Here is a 21,998-nt window from a genome sequence, read left to right as displayed (position 1 = left end):
TTCTATGCTTGAGTAATATTGGAATATATTTTAATCACAAAATAATTAAATGCAATTGTGGTTTAATTAATTAGGTACCTTACCGTAATTAATTAGGTAATAAGTCTGGAACGTTCCAGACTTATTTGTACATCTGTTCATGAGCTTGCAATTAGTGTCTGTTGGTCTAAATTATTATCATAAAAATTGCATGAATAGCAAAAAATCAGAAACAAATTGTTTTGTATAGCTAGTTCAACCAGCTTTTCTAAAATTATGTTACTCAAACTTTGGTGAATTATATGCATGAGAGCGTCTCTTTGTACACTCAGAAAAAATTAAGGCAAAAAAATAATCTATAGGAATCATTTAATTTTAAGCTTATGTTGCAGCAGTTTAAATTTTAGCACAATATCACAACAAAAGAAACGCTGTTTTTATACAGATTAATTTATAGTTCTTTTAAATCAACTTGAGAACTATAAACATATGCAGATTCATTTCTCACTTGCTTTTAGAATGTGCATTTGCAGAGGTTGACGAAGACGTGGTCTTGATGCCCCAAACCAATCTAAGAACACACATGGGAAAATTGTTTGGATTGTGCAATTTTTGCTTACACATAATAATTATGCTTACCGAGGAAGGAGTTTGATTTGCATGGCAGCTCTGCCTTGTCCTCATGTTGGTGAATTTCAATTTGTATGTTTTGTTTGTGGCTGGAAAATTGCTTTTGTACTCATCAACAAGTTCCTGAAATGGAACTTCTTTGTTGCAAGCCACAGCTAACTTTTGAGCATCAATCTGTTACAAAATGTTTTTAAAAAATTTCAGAAAATTAAATCGACTAACCTTTATGACAAAGAACAGAACAACAAAGTCTGTATCTGTGTGTGCCTTTGGGACACTGAGGGTACAAGGTTCAAGTCTTACATCACAATCTGGATTGACCTTTTATAATAGAAATGAAGAAAATAATATACAAAAATTATTTTGCTGATAAATGCAGCAAACCTCCATAGTGAGAATGTTGAAGGTAACAATTTTTTTGTCCCGAAGACTCTTGATGGTGCCATTTTCCATAGGTGTGGCCTTCATGAGCACTCCGATAATTTCTTGCTTACAGCTTGGCCTCATTTCAAAAGTCACAGCTACATCCATAACTACTCCTGGCTTTAACTCAAAACTAAAATTAAAAAAGTAAACCATATAACAGATTTAATATACATTCTTAAGAAGACGATTATGATTACAAATTAATTAAGAGAGAGTACACGCTTTACAAAACTAATTTTCCCAAATAAATTGCAAAACTGGATATGCAAACTAAAAATTATGTTTTTTTTATACATACATATAAATAAAAAACTTACTGTGTTCTGTCAACATGGATGATGGCATTTTTCATGGTCGTTGTCGCGAGATGAATGACTTTGTCTTTGACGACAGGCAAGGCCGTGTCATTTGAAGATGACAGGAAGAATTGTAGATTGACCTTGACCTTTTCCTTCCATTTGTTGACCAGACGGACCACGGCCTCTTGAGGGTTAATGTTTATCACACCTGGAGTGGAGCTTCCAGCTTTATAACTTGTTAAGATAGCAGGAGGCTCGTTGTCTTCGTCGTCACTGCTGCTGGACAAAACAACTATTGAAGAATCATCCATGACTTCACAGTCAACTTGATAGTCCATGTTCTGCTCTGGAGTCTCTGGAGGTAAGGAAAAATACTTGTAAATTGAAAAATCATTAAAACTATTATCCACTGAATTATTCGGCCGTTTGTGGAGCAAAAATTTTTACAACGTGTAATATACAAGCAGGTGAGCCTAAAAATGATGTTTTGGAATTACAGGAGCAAAAAATCCACTGCTACGCCCAGCACAACTGCTAAAATTTTGCTTTACCAAAACCAGAGACCTGTTGCCTCAAGGATCTTTCATTTACATAAAAGATCCTTGTGTTGCCTGCTGGTCTTCTGTGATCAAAAATCAAAACAAAGTTTTTGATGGGCGAGCCGCGAGCCCTCCAAAGGATCTTTAGATCGACCAATGACAAACGAACAAACCGAATACATCCAACTGATCAAAGGAGGGGGTGGGGGTGATCTGGAAATTCCTCTCCTCATCAATGGTACATTATTTACATTTTTTAATTGTTTTTTAATTTCCTTCTTATTCCTTCGCTTCGCCGGTCAATGCTGCCTGCTGCCATCTGCAAAGTGCACACAAAAAGATGATCGAAACAAACACAACCCTCGCACATATGGTATTTTGATTTTGGTAAGAATTGATACGAAATTAATTAATGAAGAGAAAAATAATCCATATCTGTCACTTTCATTATTAATTTTTTGGTAAAATCTCGCAAAATGCGCATGCAGAGAGCATGCTCTCAGTGGTCGGGGGAATTTATGGTCGGATCATTATCCAATTAAAGTAGAAACAAGAGAATATTATAATATTATAGGATATTATATGCATTATATGTTCACTCGTTGTCGTCATATTTCGTCACTTTCAGTCTCAGAGATAATATATCAGACGGCTTCAAACTTTAAAGCAAAGTATAATATGTCCGAGTTTCTATATATCTATGCCTTAATTGTATCAATTGTATTTCACCCAATTTAACCGAGTGATAAAAAGTTGTCGTGCCTCGTGCCATATATGCGTTTTAAGAAGCCAGAGAGAAAAAATTGAATTATGACAGTAAATTAATACTTTTTAAATTTTTATTTTGTATAAAAGTTATACATATTCGAGTTTCAAGCCGCCTTCGATTGTTGTTCACTGAAGTTAAAAGCATTTAGGCTACAAGTTTTCAAGAAGAGCACTGAATAATTAAAGAAAAATATGGAAAAATGTCTAAAATTTTCCGACCACTTGCCCATATCCTGAAGTAGACGCATGTTGAGATTTACAGCGTGCGGTCACTCTCGACAAATAAACCACACGGGCAATTTAAGGTAATTACTTTAAAGCTCCGGAAAATTAATGGAGGAGAATGAATTGCTGAAGGAGTTATTAATTGGAAGAAGATAGAACTTCTCCAATATTGTGAGTGGCTAAAATTACTAGTGGAGCTGCATCCAAATTTTCCAAAATCTGTGTGGTCCGTTGGCGAATGCCATATATTTTAAAAACCTTTATTAGGCTAAAAAATCATTACCACGTACTTGTCCAATGGGTTCTGCAGTTGTAAATTATTGATTAATCAGAGGGTTTATATTAAGGCTTGCAAAATTAACTAGAAAATTTGACGTTGGATTATTTGCACTGATATTTTACATTTAAAAATTCATTATATTCACCTGCACGCAAAATAATTTTCATTTTTCATTCTAAACTATAATATAAAATAAAAATCTCTAAATAATTAGAGAATTTAGTCATTTTATTGATTAACAGTGATAATTTTAATTATTATATATAACTTTCATCTCTGAAAGCGTCTCCTCAATTTGGGTGAATTAAATTAGGGACTCTGAATTCAAAGTACAATATTAACAAATTAATTTTCAAAACTTCAATTAACTTTAAATTAGAAATTGTCTTAGTGTGAACCGGACACACACTACAGTTAAATTCTGAAAGACCACTTAACAATTATAGAATTGAATATAATTATAATGGCCATAGGGTATTTAATTTAAAATAAAACAATAGAATTTTAATTTTTGAATTACTAGTGTTGGTTCGTTTACTGATAACCCATGCCGAAGAACAGCTTTAGCCAACTTTAACAAGCTTATAACCAATAGGACATGCAATTTTCAATACGGCTAATGTGTAATTAAGTTTTATAAGTGACAAACAATTTTCAAAAGGCAGAAGTTCAATTATGTTTCTATACATTGAAAGTATTCCTTACAAATGGGAAATAATGATTTTTTTCCTTTTAGTCATAATTTTCAATCAAAGGCACTCGGACATAATCAATGTTAATTTAAGCAGGGTTGTCTGGAAGGTCGCGTGCGGCCAGGGCAGTGTGCTGCCCACCCGCGGCCACACTAAGCACAAAACGTTTCTCCAGGGCTTTGCCTTGCATTAGCTGCGGTTCGTCAACATCGTCAGGCTCCTCGCCACCGATTCCCAACTGGGTGCTGCCCATGCCCCAAGAGTAAACCTTGCCTCCTTCGGCGATGGCATACGAAGTTGTGTTCCCACTGACAATGTCCACACACTTGACGCCAGCTAAAGCCCCTACCAGGGTTGGTTCCTTCACCGTGTCTTCTATCTTACCCAGACCAAGGCGGCCGTAGTCGTGTCGTCCAAAACTGTAAACTTTGCCTGAAACAATAATTTTAGTTATAAAACAATAGCAAATTTGATGGATTGTTATATCACTCTTTTAAACTCAAGTTTTAAGTCTTCTTCACAAAAGTACATTAACAGATGATATTCCTATTGAAAATCATACATTTTATTCCGATAAGGTAGAAAATAAATTTGACTCTCATTTTACTCAAAAAATTTAAATTTTAACTCCAAAGTAAGATTGCAAACACCTGGACAACGGCTATCTAAATATTTCAATAACTTTAATGACCTTCTTCGTCCAAACAAAGGGTGTGGTGCTGCCCTCCGGCTATCTTTTTCCATTTTTTTGAACTCATCACTTCAGACAAGACCGGCAAAAACTGGGGGTTGTTAATCTCAGTCAGCCCTAAAATTGAATCAAAAAAGGAACCTTGTGAGTAATTAGAGAAAAAAAATTACCAATATGATTGTAATTGTTTAGGCCAAAGACGTAAATTTTCCCGTCTGCCTCGCTCTGGCACATTGTGTTCCACGAGCCAGTCCAGATTTCAGAGCACTTAATCTTGGTTGAGGCTCTTCTGTGGGCGTGCAGGTTGACAGGCATGGGCGCTAACAGCTGCTGCTTGTGGTGGCGACTGTCCTTGTTGGTGGCCGTGCGTTCAGGCACACGTCCAAGCTGGCCCTGTTCGCCGTTTCCAATGGTGAAGACAGTACCCGACACGCTCAGCATGACTATGTGATCGTCGCCAGAACTGATCTTGACGATTTCCTGGCCCCTGAAAATCTCCACCGGCGTCTCCTCCTTGACATTGCCGCTCAAAGTCAGGCCCAGTAGACCTGAACTGTCCTGTAAAATCAAATTGGTACTTGGAGAATGCTCAAAATTGATAAATTAATAACAACTAACCCTGAAACTACCACAGGCAAAGACACGCCCGTCCTCCAGCAGGATGGCCGTGTGCGAATCCCCGGCTGTCACTTGGATTGCCTTGCCAGGCAGATTGATTTTGCTAGGTTTGTACTCTGGATCAAAACCATCGCCAGTTTTCCGGCCAAGGGCACCATCATCATTGCAGCCAAATGTCACAACCTGGTAAAGGAAAATTTACTTTATAACCACACTCTGGTTTAAAATTTCAGTCAACCTTTAAAAATTATAGCATTTCTTATTTGATTTATAAGTAAATTGTGGTTACAAATTAAATGAAACTAAAAAGCTCTGAGAAAAATAAAATACAACTGGTGAAAACTTCAGTATTAGGTTTTATAGAATTGAATGATTAAAAGCCGGATAAAAATGAAAAAAATAAATAAATAAAAAATGCTGGCGTGAAGCACTTGTGTACCTCTCCATTTTTGTTGAGGACCACGGTGTGCATTCCTCCGCAGCAAACAGCAACGGCGTCTACAAGGCCCTCAACAGGGACCGGTCTCCTCTTGCTCTCAACATCGTCGTCAAAGCCGAGCTGGCCTGTCATGTTATCGCCCAAGGTAAAAACCTGTGTAACATAGAAAGTTTACTAAAATTCCAAGTGTTATGTGCCTATTTCTACTATACCTATTAGAGAAAGAGATTAAATATCAATCAATTTCCTACAATTGCCTCGATAGATAGTCAGTAGTTAATAATAGTATAAAATTATAAAATAATAAATCATGTACGATAAGTAATTAATTAATTAAAGAATGTCATAATAATGGATATTTGTTTTGGCAGCTCATTTATGAAACTTGTAAGTGAAGTTCGATACTGTCATGATAATCAGTAACTTATTTAGAAAATTTTGATAAATTATGGCAATGAATGATGAATGATAGTTAAGTGGTTATGGAATTTCATGGCAATCTATAATTGTATATGGTCAAAATATTTGTTGAATTTTGTATACCTGGCCAGTCTCTCGCTGCTCCAGAGGCAACAGCAGCGGCTCCAACTTGAAGGTGGCTGGAGAACGGGGGCGGTCAGAAAGTTTTCGCACCTTTGCCTCCACATCCGGCTGCACAGAGGACCCTGCAAAGACTCTGTGTGATGAGACTGTTGGACGAATTTCAAGGAAATAAACAGACCTACTCAAAAGGAAGTGCCCTGTAATGGCGAAAAGCAGTGTGCAAGCCAAGTGTGCAGGCAAAGGCAAATTATATATTCGTGCAATTTACGATCACTGAATCCCCAAGCATCTCAAGCAGAATAATTTATGCAATTTAAATGTAAACAAATTCTGAAAAGTTTTAACAACAAACAACACTAAGGGAACAAAAGCAAGCATTAAAGTAGTTCATCAGCCTTACTTCGAGGTCTTTTCCTTATCGTCGGTGGCTCTGCAGACCTGAAACTGGTGCCTCTCTTCTTTGCCGGCATGATTCCTTTGTTTAGAACCTAAAATTTTGTAAAAAGTTTTTTTTTTTAATTTAACTTTAGCGCACTGTAAATATTTAAAAATTATGGAAATTAAAATAATTTGAATCTGAAATTTTTTAAATGAATTCTTATTAGAAAAAAAAATAGTAAAAATATTATCAAATCGAAACGCTGAAGCAGAGAACAATAAAAATCTGCTCTGATTTGCGATGCACGGAACTCGGCAATATTTTAAAAACAAGGGAATTGTATGCGTGTGAAAGAAGCAAAATGATATTATTTACATATTTCAGACGGTTTAGGGAGAAGATAAAATAAACGACGTTTGCAAAAGATAAACACATTCACTCAGCAAACCCTTTACCCGTCGATTCAACCAGAAATTCATAAGCAGTTTTCTAATTTTCCGTCCCAAATTTCTGTCTTTCTTTGATTTAACCTCTGCAAAAACTCGAGATAAAACGATTAACAATGTTTACCTAGAGCACAATTGAGCGAAAAACTATTTTGATTGCAAAAATGCAATAAAAATAACGGCTCTCTCCGTGGGTCTGCGTGGTTTGACTTCGAGGCCGGCACGTGCAGCTGTTTCCATTCCAATGCTGCCAATATAGAGTCCTGGCTGCCAACGTGCCGGAGCAAAACGTAGTGGAAGAGCGCCAAATTAGTGTTATATATAATATTATTGTGTACGCAAAAGCGATTAATACAAGAATTTTTAATAATTTTTATTAAAATTGAAATTATTGTACAGGCAATTTATATTAATAAAATCACAAAAGATTGAAATTTTTTTAACAAAATCAAATTTATGAAAAAAAAAAAGTAAAAAAAATTCTAAGATCTAAATCTGTAGTGATTTTTAGAGACATACGACATATATATCATATATATATATATTTTTATGGCTCTCATAAAATTAACGAAATTAACATTTTGGAACTATTATGTTAACCCCGGCAAAACCACAACATTAACTTGTGCGATCAAAAGTAATAATGGAAAAGAAAATTTGGGTAAATCAGGGTAAATATTTCTTTATTACCAATTTTAAAACTTCAAAATTTTATAATAGCATAATACATAGTAATATTTTTGATAGAGAGGTTAGTAAATTTTATTCACAGCAAATGAGTACAAAATGGGTAATCAATGTACAAACGGTAACAAAATACACAACAGGTTAAAAGCGAAGTTATTGTCATGTCGATTTAAATACCATTAATGATTAAAATGCTCTTGCATAACACAGAGGGAATACATGACTAGAGCTAGATATGCAAATTAGGCACAGTAGTTGAGGGTTTGTTATTATTCCGTAGTCTTTTCCTTGTCTAATGAGTTGAGAAATTCGTCCAGATCCAAACCAAGCACATCTCTGTACAATCCATACCCCTTGTTCATGAGTTCTTGGGTCCTGCAGAAAAAAATCAATAATTTCGAAGAAAAACTAAAAGATAATTACAAGTATCTTAGTTCTTGATTTTCTTTTATGACATCAGCAGACTGATCTTGTGGTGGATTTTGACCGGCGACACCAACACTTTTGCATTGACAAGGGTCGGAAGGTGGACTCTCAGCCTTTGAGTGTTGTTTTTGGACGGCTTCTGCTTGTTTTGGGAAGGCACCTCGACTCGGAACAGTGGGCGGAATATGACCATGCACCTTGAGAAACGGAATATAATTTTTTCAAAATTAAAAAGTGTTAAGAGTTTACAGCCGAGAGCCAAATGTCCTCTTGTCGTTGCAACTGGGACTTGGTGATTTCTTCCTGCAGCCTGGCAATTTCCAAAAGGCAACTTTCCATCGGAGCTGTGACCTTGTCAGTCCCAGTCTGACACTCTATTAATTGCCTAAATAAAAAATACATCTGTAAAACAAATCTAAGTTATTTTTAACTTTTACTTCAGGTGTTGAGAAAAGGGCTCGTCGTGCAACAGCTTGTCCCTGTGTTTCAGGCAGTTGTAAACTACCCTGGCCATTTCACTGTTGTTCTGCAGAACTTTCCGCTGCTCTTTGTTTCTCCGTTTCAGAGCTTCATAGCAGTTTTGGCCAGCTTCAGCTCTATAATTTTAAAAAAATATATTGCCTGGCCTGGAATTTGAATACTTACAAGCTGTCTAAATTAGACGAAATCCTGATTCGAGCAAAAGGACTTCTTTGGAGTTGCAGGGCCAGGCCTCCAATGGCCTCTGCCTCAATTTCTAGTTGTGAGAGTCTTTCGTCCACAGTCATGATTTTATTCAATAACTGTGTTTTCGACTCGGACCAAACTCCAGATATTTCTGAGAAAACCAAAACTTTAAATCAAGAAACACTATAAGTTTTAATTACTTACTTTCTAAATTAGAGCTTTTAAGCTCTGAAACTTTGGATAGATCAAATTCTAGAGATGCAGTAAACAAATCCTTCAATGAACTTAATCTCTGTTTTTCCTGTTGAACTCGCTGCACAAGTTTCCCAAGCTCGCAGGTTTTGCTCAAGACAGACAACCTGGATTCCACAATTCAGTTTGCAATAAATTCAAATAATTATTTTTTACATCTTAGCTCGGTGAGCACGCAGGAAATTGCAGTACAAACTGGCCTCTTGCTGCAGGAAAAAGACGGCATGCGCCCAGGATCTCCGCTGAAACTGGTACTCGAAGACACTCTTGATGTCGGAGACCATTTGACCCACCAGAGTGGGAATGTTTGGCTTCACCTGAGGCAACTCAAGTCTTCCTTTCTGCAGCACATACAAGAACCAAATTGTCCCATCCTGATACGAATATGTTTTTACTCTTATGACACAAAAAAAGCTTTTCAAGTTAATTACATTATGAAGGCAACACTGGTCAGCAGACAAAGACGGATCAGGAGTAGTTCCTCTTGGGAACAGAAGTTCTTGGTCTTTTACAGCTAGACCAGTGTCCCTGGCAATCCACTGTTGCAAAGTGGCCAGTTCTGTAGTTCCGTCCACCTCGTAACTCAGTACTCGGCACTCAGGTACACAAAAAACGGGCACAATCTATAAACAAATCTTTAAACGTCAGTCATGAGGAGTAGAAATTATATAAAACTTGCTTTTTTGGTCAAAATGGAGCCCAGCATCGTGAAAACAAGCAGTTCGGTGTCTGCCGACTGACGTCCTCGTCTTTTCGGGTCCCAGTCCAAAAGAATCCTCAACCACCTTTCCATGTGATACTGGAATGTGCTGCAAGTTTCTTATTTTAATAATTTATACAAATGCAAAAGTTAATTATTCTCTCACGATGAAATGTGATTCTCAGAGTAGAGCTCTTTGCTGAAGACGATACTTCCGTCCTCAGTCTGGAAGGCACAAATATCATCCCTAGCCTTTTTCTGCACATGGGTCATCCTGGTGAAATCAAAGATAATCAATCAATCTAAAATTACAATAGGCTAGAAACAAAATTTACCAAGCAACTGGGGACATTTGCGGCAAAAATGGACGCACCCCAGTGATTATTTCATGAGTCAATAAACCTAAACTCCAGTAATCAACTGTGCAGCTGTACCTGTAATTAAAATCAATTTTTAATGCATTTTAACTTTTAATTGAGAAATAAAATTTCATTTACTTGGTGTTTAGAAAGAGTTCAGGGGCCAAATATTGCAGAGTCCCTACAAAAGAGGCAGCCATACTGCTCTGGTCCAGCTCTTTGGCATATCCCAAATCGATCAGTTTGTAACTTATCTGAATTGAAAGAGTTTTAATACGATTCATTTTTTTTTTAACAAATATTCACTTGATTATTTTCTCCCTCTTGGAGAACAATATTATCCGGCTTAAGATCGCGATGAGTAATTTTGTTTGAGTGCAAATATCCCACAGCGCTTGCTATGTCCTTTACTATAGACCTGACCTCAACCTCGCTGAGGCCGCAGCAGTTCTCAGACATGTTCAGTACCTGGATGACAAATCAAAATTTAATCTCACAGTCAAGTAAAAAAATTAAATAGAATTGAACTTGCTATTTTTTTTAACACATATCCACTTGAAAACAAAATTTTATTCACACCTGTCGAAGATCACCCTTAGAGCAATACTCCATGCACAGGAGAGGCAATTCTACCCTGAGCTCTCGCTCCAGCTCAGGAGGGACGGTGAGGGCTTTGACCACGCCAGGGTGGCGAAGGCGCTGCATGATTTCCACTTCCTTCGTCCACCTCTCTTTGTGCTTTGGGGTAAGAGCCGGGTCGTCCACCCAGCGGCATTTTTTCACGGCTTCAAAAATTTCAATCAGCAAGGCTAAAAAAATGCAAACGAACAGATTTTACCGATTTGTTCTCCAGTCTCCCTGTTTTTCCAAAGGGTGACCACCCCAAAGGCGCCGCTGCCCAAGACCTGTTGCCGAAGCCATCCTTCAATTTCGGCTGGTTCATCGCACATATCTGCATAATCATAGAAGTTGTTTGCAAACATTTAAATAAATTATCAACGTGTTAGAGTAAGAGTTTGAACCGTCAAGATTTGGCGGAGGTTGACCCGAGGTCATGGCGACTTTTTGCGATTATATATGTATCAATAAAAATGAGTGATTATTTTCGTAACTCTTATGCGAGAGACGCGAAAAAAATCCTGCTCTAGGCGTTCTCGCACCGACATCACCGCTGTCTGGCCAAAAATTCTATAATAAAAAGCGACTAAAGTGAACAGACCTATTTTTAGCCTCTGCCTTTCAGCGCGGGAGGGGACGAATTAGCTCAAAATTTGTGAGTGGCATTTAATTATTGATGTTGCAGGTAAGATGAGCGTGACACCTGAAGATTCGCAAATTATTTATATCAAAGACAACCATCCATGAAAATTGAAATTACGCAAATTTATTGTTAAAAAAACAGACATTCCAGACTTGTTTACTTTCACGCCTGAAGAAGGGGCGGAGGCAGTGGAATGGAGCGAGCGTAGCGCCACCGGCGCGAAGGTGCTTAAGTCGGTAACTTTTGATTCACTCCATGGTCCATGGCTTCTTGGTCCATGGCTTGGTCCATGGTCCTTGCTTTGCTCTCGGTGGTAGAGGGGTAGTGCCTAGTGCCACTCCCAGGGGTCCTTTAAATCTTGGTTCTTCAGTGACTGGTCATTGAGGAGCGTGAAACTTCTTTTATTTTCTATAATTTACATTCTTTTTTCTGTGTTGCACTACTACACCAAAAAACTTAATTATATTATAATTATAATATCTTGAATTTAATTTTTTCTTGGGTATTGCACGCAGCATAAAATGTAAGACCCAGGAATTAATTAGCTGATGTAAAGTTCAAGCAAAGCAAGGTCCCACTATTTTATTTTATTTGTTTTACTCCATCAAATAATGCTGACTTTTAATGTTATTTATACTAGTTCCCCATTTTTCCAGAAAAAAATTGTAAATAAAATAATAGATATGTTTAAGTCTTTGTATATTTATTAATTAGAGCCACATATCTGATGCTGATTGCTGTTGCACATTATTCCTCTCTGATTCTGTATTAATTTGTAATATTTTCTTTATCTGGATATAACACAGCAAGTTTCAGCAAATTTCACATTTTATTTGTTCAAATCAAAACAGAGTGAACCGTGTCTCTCAATAAACAAAATAAACGATGATGGGCTCCTGCAGCAATTGCATGGGCTCGTCGCGACAAAAGATTGCGATCATTGATCAATCATTCAAATAGGTAAGCTCTTCTTCTTCCTCCACTTCTTTTCTACACAGTCCTCACAAGTTTTTCATATATTTAGTCTCCTCCACGGGGTTAACAATAAACAAGTCTCTCATCTGCGTGTGGTAAATATTACATATAATGACGCATTAAATATTTAATTTCACGTATTTCCATAATCCCGCTTAAGATTATTATCTATGAACTTTTCAACGCCGCGTTAAGCCAATGAACACTCACGAGAATAACTTAGTTTTTTTACAACAGTTTTGGTCGAATGTCGGACAGAAAACTTTTATCCTAATATTCACCGATATTTATCAAAAATATTGATCAAACGCGCGTCTGTGACAATTCCTAAAAAAAGCACTGATTTCAAAAACTGATCAATCTGACCCTTCTCATAAAAAGTAAAAAAATTCACATCTTGATGAAACAACCATGCATGAAATACAAATTACAGTAATAACAGGATTTTTTTATTCAGAAAAGTGGAAAGTTTAGAAGTTTCTTATTAGTTTTTGTCCGTGCGAGTGATTAGTTACAAAAGTGAACCTGAAATATTTTTTTAGAGATTATTATTTTTAATTGTATTGCAGATGCAGACCGCAGACCAATGCAGACGATGATTAATTGAAGTAGGATTTTATTTATTAAGTTGCATATTATAATAAGTGAGAGCGTATTTTTGTTGTTGATCACAAGTTAGGAAGTTTCAAGACCAATCAAGATTTTTTTATTAAAAAAAAAAAGTTCAGAATTATTAAATACAATGTATTGAAACTTAAAAATAATGAAGTTTAAAAAAAACTCAATTTGTTTTCAATTTATGTCCAGAGAACATTTAAGAAAGTGGGATCGTTTTAGAGATGAGCGAGATCACAGAATGCTTGTTTCTTTTTTGAAATTCTTTTGAGGACACGATCATACACAAATAGGTGCCGTTTATATTTAGATTAGATCATCAATTATTTGCATAATCAAGAGGACACACAAGGACACATTTACTAGAAACTATTCACAGGCGCACGTCACGTGTTGCATTATAAAAATATTCGTGAGTTGCAGAAAGTGATTAATTTTGGATGGTCAGAAATTTTAGTCATCCGCAGAAGGTAACGAGTACACTTAATTTTTAAGAAAACGTTTATTACTTTCTATACAACTTCTTCAACTATTCCGCAAATCATAAAATGCCTCATAACTTTTTTTTTTTTGAAATTAATTCAGAAAAGGACTTTTAACATCAGTGTCAGGTCATAGGTCGGTTCGAAAACGCGTTCACACGCTTCCTTAAATATCAGTCACACCCAGTATACAATCAGTGGCAGTACGAGAACAAAATTTATTTCCTCAAATGGCACGCGCGACTCTGGGCTCGGTTTAAAAGTCTTACTTTAAATTCGCGCTTGTCGCCGCTCAATATTTTGATTTTCATGCATGGTACAGGCTTTCGTTTTTGTGTCTTTCTTAATTGTTTTTTCCTGGAGATGAAATGTTTGCTACAGAAATATACAAGAGTATTTTTTTTTTTAATTTCACAAGAGATAGCAAGACTAGTAATTGAAAGTAGTGTAGTGTGGTTCTCCCATTTCTATGTAACTATAATCGGCATAAATTGCTTTTCTTTCTGGGGGTGAGTTCTGTTTTATATACTTTCAGAAAAGTGTATTGCTACGGATTTTTCACTTTAAACGAGCAGATTTTAAATACAACCTTTTCTGCCCAGTTTTAACTTTGAATGATTATTTTTCATATAATGAGAAGTTCAGCAGAGACGAGTATTGAATATTGGATTTTCTTTCATGGGAGTATTGCTGCGTTACACTGCTGTTGCTGCGGAAACAATTCAAACAAAAAACGACGCAAACCGTCTGAGGGTGCAGCAGTTGTTGGCTGATGAGTACACAAAAATTGGCCGACCAGTCTGCAGGCGTGGATTCGATTCAGCCTCTGCTCGCGCCGGCCTATGATTTTCCCGAGAACAATTGATACTGTAAAAGGAAAGAGTTAAGAAATCAAAATTTGTTGGTAAGAGTCAAGCATTCGCAAATTTAATTAAACAGCGCAAAATATTTTTAATGCATTTTAACGAATTTGATCTGTAAATATTTTTTGAATTAAAAGTTTGTTTGGATAACAATTAATTTCGTTCAATTTCTTATATTAAAACTAATGATTTGTAAAACATCAACCCCCTTTTTAAAATCTCATATTCATATTTTAAAAATTTGAATTTGAAACGTTTTGGATTTAGGGTATCCTTTAATCTAGAATTTAATTCAAGAAATTGTGTTTGAATTAATTTCCGAAAAGTTACTACTCTTATTTAATTTGATTTGTATTCTTTTGATAAGTTTTCACATTAGGTGGAAATTTTCAAAATCTACATTCAGCGGATTCAGCGTGGTAATATTTTTGCAAGAGAATTGTGCAGCGAAACCATACTGTCAGCCAAATTTGCAAATTTGCATAGCAAGCAAGCAAGTTGCCGCAACGTTTATTACGCAATGTGTGTCGCCTAAATTTATGCGCTCGTCGGTTTTGAGCGTATCCACACACTGAACAAATTAGCACGATCCAAAACATCAAAGTTATGCAACCTGTTGAGCATACCAGCACAACAGGTTGCATCACTACGTTGCATTTGGAATGTACGTGAGAAAGTGAAAACTGGCATGCTCATAGTTAAGGCTTACCTGTGTTGAAAAATTCGAAAAATGCACACACGAGAATAAAAAATAAAAATAAGAAACTGAATTTTTTGAAAATATAAGTTTCTTCAATTACTTCCAAATAATTTGCTGTGGATTTAGCTAAATTTCAAATAACTATATCACACAATTTAAAAAAAACCACTAGGAACTAGGAACAAAATGACTTCTGTACTCAAATTTCTCTAAAGAAAAATATTTATGCATATTTTAAAAGATTGAATTGAATGAAAAGCATAGTTCGAATGCTCATAATAATGCAGAAAAATGGAAATTTAATACTAAGTAAGAAAAAAAATATACAAATCAACAAAATCTCCATGCTCGACTTTCTAAAAAAGTGCAAATTTTAGAAGCAAAGTACCTGGAAGTGCGTTCTATCCTATCAAATTCTTACGAAATTAAAGTCGCCGAGGTAGAAAAGAAGTAAATGAATAAAAAAAAAGCGTGGTGTCGATTTTTCAGTGCTTAAGTTTCTGCGCGAGAGCAGAGGAAAATGAGCTGCTTACATTACTACTGGCACCACCCTGAGAGGAAAAAGAGCCTCGCGGGCTGTGGTGCTGGGAGGAGTATGGCGAGTAACTGTAGGCTGAGGAGGCTGCGGAAGACAAAGTCCTTACCATGCCGGATCCGAGTTGCTGCAGCAGGCCCGCCGAGGAGGCCCCCGGCGAGCCTGACAGGCCCAGGCAGGCGGACGTGCGCCGCGAGCCCCCGGACCTGATCGAGCTCATGCTCGACGACAACAAAAAAGGGACGCTACTAGAAGTGTTCGGCATCGACCCGCCCTGAAACACCACCAGCACTCGTTAAGAAACACTCGCATTTTGCTCTTATTTTTATTCATGAATTACTGATTTTGGTAGAAAAAATTAAAATTATAGAGAAAATCAAATTTATCATATTTTTACTTTAAAGCAATTTTTTAAGATTAAAATATACCTAGAAAGGCTGCAGATTTGAAAGTAAGAATAATTTAAAATTCGAGCTTCAAAAATGGTTTAGAAGTGATTTCAAAAGTCTTTAAATTTGAGCTACTTTTTATAGGACTCAAAATTTTGGCAAACCGTGCAAAAAATATTTGATACTATTTTAAAATAAAAATTCATAGATTCAGGTAGAGCTATAAACTAAATAATTTTTAAAAGCTCCGAAACAGAGATGTAAATATAATACTCTAGATTGAAACTTGTATGGCGTTCGCACGATTATTTTTATAAGAGAAATATATAATTAGTTGCATGTGATAAGTTTATTTAGGTTTCATAAATAATTTTTGAGGGCAAAAAATGCAAAAATTGAAGAAACTTCAACACCAATGTTAAAATTAGGTCATTTAAAGAGGATTTGCCCCAAGATAGGCCGCAAAAATGGTGATTGTTAGAATCCTTTAGAATGATTATATTTTTGCTAAAAAATATTGTTATTTGAAATTGAAATTTTGGCCAACTTCACAGGAAAAATGTAAGTAGGACTTCCTTAAACTGCCTTGAACAAATATTAATTTTAAAGCTAATTTTGCATTATATCCTATTTCTACTGTACACATATATTTGAAAATCACACTAACTTTTGAAACGGCTAAAAAATTATATTTTCTTTTTTTAAGAAAGTCTAAGAAAATACACACATTCCTCTTTAACACTAATAAATTATGAATCAAACGTGATTCCTAATTCTAGTATAATTTATCTATATTTTAGATGCAATCGCTATTAGAAAATGACCTGTTTATTTAATACTTATTCCCTTATTCTTTTATGAAAGCAAAGGCAACAATTCCAAAGATTCAGTTTCACGCTACATTCGAGCGCCACCACAAGTAATGCACGGAATAAACTAAGAGTGGGAACGAGCAGCCCTTCTGGTACATAAACTAGTCTATCGACGGTGGGCAAGTGATCAATCAAAATGGATTAACTGCTATAAGTAGCAATCAATCGGTGTACTTACTATCATGCTCCGTGCAAGCTGCAACACGACAATGACGCGCACAAGTGAGGTTGCCAGCCAGGATCAGCAAATAACAACCAGCGACAGAGGAGGAGCACAAAAAGCGAGACACAGTTAGCTTTCAGCTCTACTGCTATTCGATAATGAATTAATTGATCGTGGTTGTTTGTTTGCCGGCAATCGCGAGGGCCATTCAATCAGCCGCCATAGTGTGTTTGTTGGGAACAAACACTGCGTGCGTGTGCAAAATTTGCGCAATTCGTCCCGGGGCGAAACTCGATCGCGAGTGCCGGCAGAGTAGAATTTCAATTCAAAAATAATATCGATTACACTCTTGAAAGTACTGAAGGACTCTCTCGCAGTAAAACAATGGAAAAGGCAAAAGCGGTGCTCAAGAGCGTGACGCGTTCAAGTATAACAAAATATTTTGACATTTTCCTGATTTTCTTTTTTATTTATATTACATTTTTTTTGTAACTTGATATTATAAAAAGGCTTGATAATGCAAATGTGAAATTCGATCAAAGCTTTGGAAGCAATATCCAAAATATATTAAATCTCCGCTTTTGGTTCTTAAAAAAATATCTTTTTTGTCAACCTTATTTAGCTACAACTAGACTCGCTAATAATGGGTGAAAAATACCAAACGTTTTCAGAACTCTATTAAGGGTTAGAAGAAATCTATAGTAAATAAAATCAAGAGAAATGTTTTGTCACGACTCGATTCGATTGGTTTTGATAAAAATGATCAGTACGTTCAAGAGATGGAAGCGTCGCTTTCGCAAGAGAAATTCCCTTTGGGAAAGCGGCGCTTGGCATGAGAAATAGTCGAGCAGTCAGTTTCAATGAAGGAACGAACGACGAGAGTTTTCTGCGATGCTTTTAGACGCCACAACACATGGTATAAGAATGAATGGCCTATGAGAGAAGAAAGGAACAGCAGTGTAAATAAAATGAGTAAGTGGACACGCAAGTGGAAGAAGTTCTGGCATTTCTCAATGTCTGTGTGTGTTATTTTTTTCTCTTTTCAAAATTAATATTTTTTTTATTCAAAAAGTATTTGTCCTCTGAAAAAATACCAAAGTTTCAAAAGCAAACGGAAAAAGACAGAGCGAGGCCATGAGAGAAGAATTAAAACAAAATGGGCATAACAACGGACGACATGCAGGCGACAGACAAAGAGATTTTTGCTATCACAAAGCTACTGTCAGTGTGTGTCTTTTTATTACATTGTGTTTTTGTGCGACATGTATAACACGCAGAGACAGAAGAAGCATAGAGCAGAGAGTGTGAGACAAAAACGGAATGTTTGTTTGATTATGTATGTTTTGTGTGAGAGAACGCTGCACTCTAAATTAAAAAGTCTCATGTCAGCCCTGCAGTGTGGTATTATACGTGTTGGAAGAAGTGTGAAATTTTCAAATTCAAAACGGAAGAGGGTGCTCGAAAGAGAGAGATAGAATAATAATAATTTTATGGTAACGGTGCGGTTGTGGTTTTCGGGCCAGTGGTTTTGAGCAATTCCGCTGTTTTCCCTTTGAATTATTCCAGTGATAATTTCGTTCTCCCTTTGAAGTTAGAACAAAGAAGAAATTCAATTCCAAAATTTGCACACGTTAAATAACATTATTTGAACGAGCGACCTCTTCTCTGCATACTATATGAACGCGCGCGGCGGCTGAGACTTGATAATTTATTTTGGTCAGGAAAAGTATATGGAGTGAGAAAACACGAGAGAAGGAGACAGCAGACGATATACTGAGATATGAGCAATATATCACAAAATGTTAATCTGTTTTGCGACTTACATAGGGTGCGGGCACGGTTAAACTAGTTCTAGAGCCGTCCCGTGAAACCACAGAGTGGTAGGAAGACGCCTATAAAAATAGCCGATATCACCAAAACAGACCAGCTTTAAAGGGATTATATTTATTTTTCTTCTCGCATATATGTGTGAAAAGGTATATTTTGAGAAAATGAGGTTTCGTAGGTATATCCAATGAGAGTGGCTTGGTTCACTGCCAGAATTTAAAAATTCTGCTTGAGAGAATGCAGTGTGGGATAAATTGAGTGAGTTTTTTATTCGGTTTGAGATCGCAGAACACTGTAAAACACACGATTAGTCAGAGAAGCGACAAAATGCAGCTAAACCACTAGAGATATATGTTCTTTCCAAAGTCAAACTCAAATTTGAAAACAGCAGATAATGTAATATAAAATATAAATGGATTTCACTAGAGTAAAATGCTCACTAACAAGAATAACAAACCGTCGGCCAATTTGACGACTGCATGCATTTTCAAGCAAATTTTTTAAATTTTCTTGCAAGGTGGGCTCAAAATTGTAAAAATTTCATTATTTCTATTCCCAGCAAAACATAACTACTGCGTTGAATGGAAAACAAAATCTTTTTTGGAGATTTTAAAAACTCAGATGCGGATTTTTTCTAAAAATAAAAATAAAACTGCGTCTTTTTGAACGGATTCTACTTTGACAGATGAGAAGCTTTCTACGTAATAATTTTTAGAAGCAACGACTTTACTTTAAGAAATAATTTCCATAAGGAAATTAAGCATTTTGTTTTTGTTTATTAGGCTCAAAACCCCTAAAAATTTAAAACGTTGTAACTGATAAGTAATCAAAAGCAATTTTTGAACTTGTTCAAAAGTTATATCCGTTCAAAAGGAACCCAATCTAAACGAGTGAAATACGCGTCTAGGAGCGAATTTTGTAAAGAGACGTATCTCACTTTCACAAACTTTTTAATTCCAGTTCGGCTGAAACTCGATTATCTTTAGAAAGTGAAAAGTTAGGGAAAAGTTAAAGCAACTCAAATATTCCGCCTCCCGGGCGCATTAGTAGTGCTGAAAATGTGATGAGCCTCCCCTGCATGAAGCAAAATGTACACAGGGCTCACAAGAGTCCTCTGAAATAATTGATGACGAGTCTGAGGAAAAGCAGGACCAAAAAGGAATAATTCTAAAAACGTGCCACTAATATAATGGTGTAAGGAGCCAAAATGAACAGAGAAAACAAGAGAAAACTTTGGCATTTTTTGAGAGTGTATTTATAAAGAATAAGAATGACTCGTTTTGATTGATTTTATTGCATAATCAAAAATTCAAGAAAATAATTATATCTAATTTTCAACTTTTGAATAGAAAAAAGCTCTGAGAAACACAGAAGGAAGAGCGTTGTATCCTCACCAGTAATTTTTTTTTAATCCTGAATGTGAAAGTCGATAAGATTAAAACGACATCATTGGAATTGCAATCAACAAGTAGCATCATTAAGAGTTGAAAATCAAGAATATTGTTTTTTCAACTGTATATTGTGAGGTCATAACAAACTTCCCTTAAGGTTCCAATTCATTTGCAGGAAATCTGAATTTTTTCGATTGCAATTATAATTTGTCAGTCAAGAAATTTTATCGACTTTTAAACTTCCGAAAAAAAAAATTTGCTGATGTGATCCTTTGATAGATTTTTATCATCTGTCAATAAAAATTTATAATTTGAGGCCAAATTTCTAGCACAGATCCAAATGTTAATTTTCATATGTGTGAAATTGAAAAAAAGTTTCAGGTGGATCTGCGCTTGAATTTAATCCTCTTTGCCAATTTTGCTCTGCCAGTTTAGCGTCTATAATTGAATATACCTCTCTAATTTATTTTTACTTGAATGGATAGAAATGAGTATAATTGTAATGAAAAAAGTGGAGTGTGTTTGTGTTGGATAGAGACACGTACCGTGGGCGGTGACAAGTTCATGGTAGACCCACGACGCTCCTGAGGTCCAATGCTAGAGTGCCTCCGGATGGGGAGGCCTCCGCTGCCCCCGGGGGTGCCTCCCGGGGAGGACGCGCAACTAGGCGCGATCCTGATTTTCGGTGGACCGATTAGTTGGTTGTCAGACAAACGCCTGTTCGGAGGGAAGGCGTTGTGGACGCGCAGGAAGTTGCTGTCCGGCGATGATGGCGAACCGCCGAACCACCACCCTCCCAGCATACCTGAAATTGCGCGTCCTGTAATTTACACTCAGGTCGTTATAAAAATAGTGGAAATTTCATTTAAAGTTTAGACAAGCAAAATTTAAACAATGAACAGAATTATTTCTAAATTATAAATTAAAGTACATAATAAAAATCTTAAAAAGTGTACAGTAATTATCAGTTATTATATAATAATGAAGAGGCTCTTTCTTGTTCTAATACAGACTTCCTAGCGTACAGTTATAATTTATTCCCTGATTCCTTGGGAGTGCCTCTAAAAACTACTAAATCTCTTGAATAGTTTATTTTTTTTTATAGCCTTCAAGGTTTTAGGATATATGCCTGCATTCTGCTATATGAATAACATATCATGAGCAAAATACATTTATAGAATAGCATCTTGGAACAGCTAGACCAAATAAACGTGACTAAAAATAAAAAATTATAAAAAGCTTAGCAGTGTTTTTTTTTTCTTAGAAAAGTTAAAGAGATGTTTAAATAATAAATTTTTGAATTTTCTATTTATTTGATTATGTATTGTATAGGACAAGTAAAGAACCAAGTTTTACAATTTGAGGAAAATACACAGAGAACCCAATAATGAGCCTACGTTCAAATTTTATGCAAAATAATATCAGAGGGTTGCTCAGTACAATCTGATTTCTATCAGTAGTCAAGAGTTTGATCAGATTCTGCACCCAACCAAATGACAATAAAGGTTTGAAGCCAATTTTTAGCATGCAGTTGATAAAAAAAAAATGAAAGTCATTTTTCGATTAATATAGTGGCTGTTGATAAGCTAAATATGTATTTTTGGTCCATTTTGAATTTTTTATTTAAATAAAATTAGTAAAATCTAAGCTGGCATAATTTTGGTACAATCATTACAAAATGGTATTTTAAGATTTCTAGGGGAAAAAATTTTATTCTTCATGTACTTATTAATCCTAATTACGTTACCTTTCTGAATGTGACCTTCAACCCCGCCAGTTTTTCAATTCAAAATTATCCAAAATTTGCAATAATTTTATTTCATGTATACATAAAAATTTGGAAATTAAAAAAAAAGCTTGAGAAAAATAAATTCTTATACC

The 21,998-nt window shown here is 35.8% G+C and overlaps 4 protein-coding genes across 14 annotated transcripts in view; all 4 read right to left on the bottom strand.

The window, feature by feature from the left end:
* Positions 1-75: 75 nt before the first annotated feature.
* On the bottom strand, positions 76-2,040 carry LOC132196706 (uncharacterized). The gene is made up of 6 exons (XM_059619532.1): positions 1,886-2,040; positions 1,353-1,689; positions 994-1,165; positions 832-930; positions 619-783; positions 76-550 (listed from the first exon to the last, which is right to left on the bottom strand). Exons 2-6 carry the CDS (start codon positions 1,670-1,672, stop codon positions 494-496), a joined length of 813 nt encoding a protein of 270 aa, XP_059475515.1. The 5' UTR covers positions 1,673-1,689; positions 1,886-2,040; the 3' UTR covers positions 76-493.
* A 1,607-nt stretch (positions 2,041-3,647) lies between these two features.
* On the bottom strand, positions 3,648-7,195 carry LOC132196701 (regulator of chromosome condensation). 2 transcript variants are annotated; one of them, XM_059619518.1, is made up of 8 exons: positions 7,079-7,195; positions 6,530-6,617; positions 6,130-6,251; positions 5,587-5,739; positions 5,148-5,330; positions 4,700-5,087; positions 4,530-4,646; positions 3,648-4,270 (listed from the first exon to the last, which is right to left on the bottom strand). In XM_059619518.1, exons 2-8 carry the CDS (start codon positions 6,597-6,599, stop codon positions 3,927-3,929), a joined length of 1,377 nt encoding a protein of 458 aa, XP_059475501.1. In that variant the 5' UTR covers positions 6,600-6,617; positions 7,079-7,195; the 3' UTR covers positions 3,648-3,926. The 2 variants fall into 2 exon arrangements, with proteins under 2 accessions (XP_059475501.1, XP_059475502.1); XM_059619519.1 differs by having other exon boundaries at positions 6,130-6,185.
* Positions 7,196-7,620: 425 nt separating this feature from the next.
* On the bottom strand, positions 7,621-11,494 carry LOC132196684 (inhibitor of nuclear factor kappa-B kinase subunit alpha). Of its 2 annotated transcripts, XM_059619489.1 has the most exons (17): positions 11,423-11,494; positions 11,264-11,365; positions 10,883-10,996; positions 10,624-10,829; positions 10,351-10,512; positions 10,183-10,298; positions 10,021-10,119; positions 9,852-9,959; positions 9,665-9,794; positions 9,417-9,608; positions 9,142-9,359; positions 8,938-9,092; positions 8,713-8,884; positions 8,505-8,663; positions 8,317-8,452; positions 8,065-8,264; positions 7,621-8,016 (listed from the first exon to the last, which is right to left on the bottom strand). In XM_059619489.1, the coding sequence occupies exons 3-17, from the start codon at positions 10,992-10,994 to the stop codon at positions 7,911-7,913; spliced, it is 2,271 nt and encodes a 756-aa protein (XP_059475472.1). In that variant the 5' UTR covers positions 10,995-10,996; positions 11,264-11,365; positions 11,423-11,494; the 3' UTR covers positions 7,621-7,910. The 2 variants fall into 2 exon arrangements, with proteins under 2 accessions (XP_059475472.1, XP_059475471.1); XM_059619488.1 differs by lacking the exons at positions 11,264-11,365; positions 11,423-11,494 and adding an exon at positions 11,067-11,241.
* A 1,501-nt stretch (positions 11,495-12,995) lies between these two features.
* Positions 12,996-21,998, bottom strand: part of LOC132197664 (SCY1-like protein 2) — a 33,728-nt gene continuing 24,725 nt past the window's right edge. The window contains exons 15-19 of one of the 9 annotated variants that reach the window (XM_059621083.1): positions 20,663-20,937; positions 18,723-18,791; positions 16,915-16,932; positions 15,474-15,749; positions 12,996-14,244 (exon numbers count right to left, since the gene is read on the bottom strand). In XM_059621083.1, coding sequence (XP_059477066.1) covers positions 14,218-14,244; positions 15,474-15,749; positions 16,915-16,932; positions 18,723-18,791; positions 20,663-20,937 — 665 coding nt within the window. In that variant the 3' untranslated portion in view covers positions 12,996-14,217. Of the gene's footprint in view, positions 15,750-16,914; positions 16,933-18,722; positions 18,792-20,662; positions 20,938-21,998 lie in introns of all 9 variants that reach the window. The other 8 variants (XM_059621086.1, XM_059621080.1, XM_059621081.1 and 5 more) reach the window with 8 other exon arrangements.

Source organism: Neocloeon triangulifer, unplaced genomic scaffold (genome assembly GCF_031216515.1).
Source record: "Neocloeon triangulifer isolate White Clay Creek 2 clone unplaced genomic scaffold, ASM3121651v1 ptg000012l, whole genome shotgun sequence".
Classification (NCBI taxonomy): domain Eukaryota; kingdom Metazoa; phylum Arthropoda; class Insecta; order Ephemeroptera; family Baetidae; genus Neocloeon; species Neocloeon triangulifer.
Note: the sequence above shows the minus strand (reverse complement) of the source record. Positions and strands in the feature narration are given on the sequence as shown.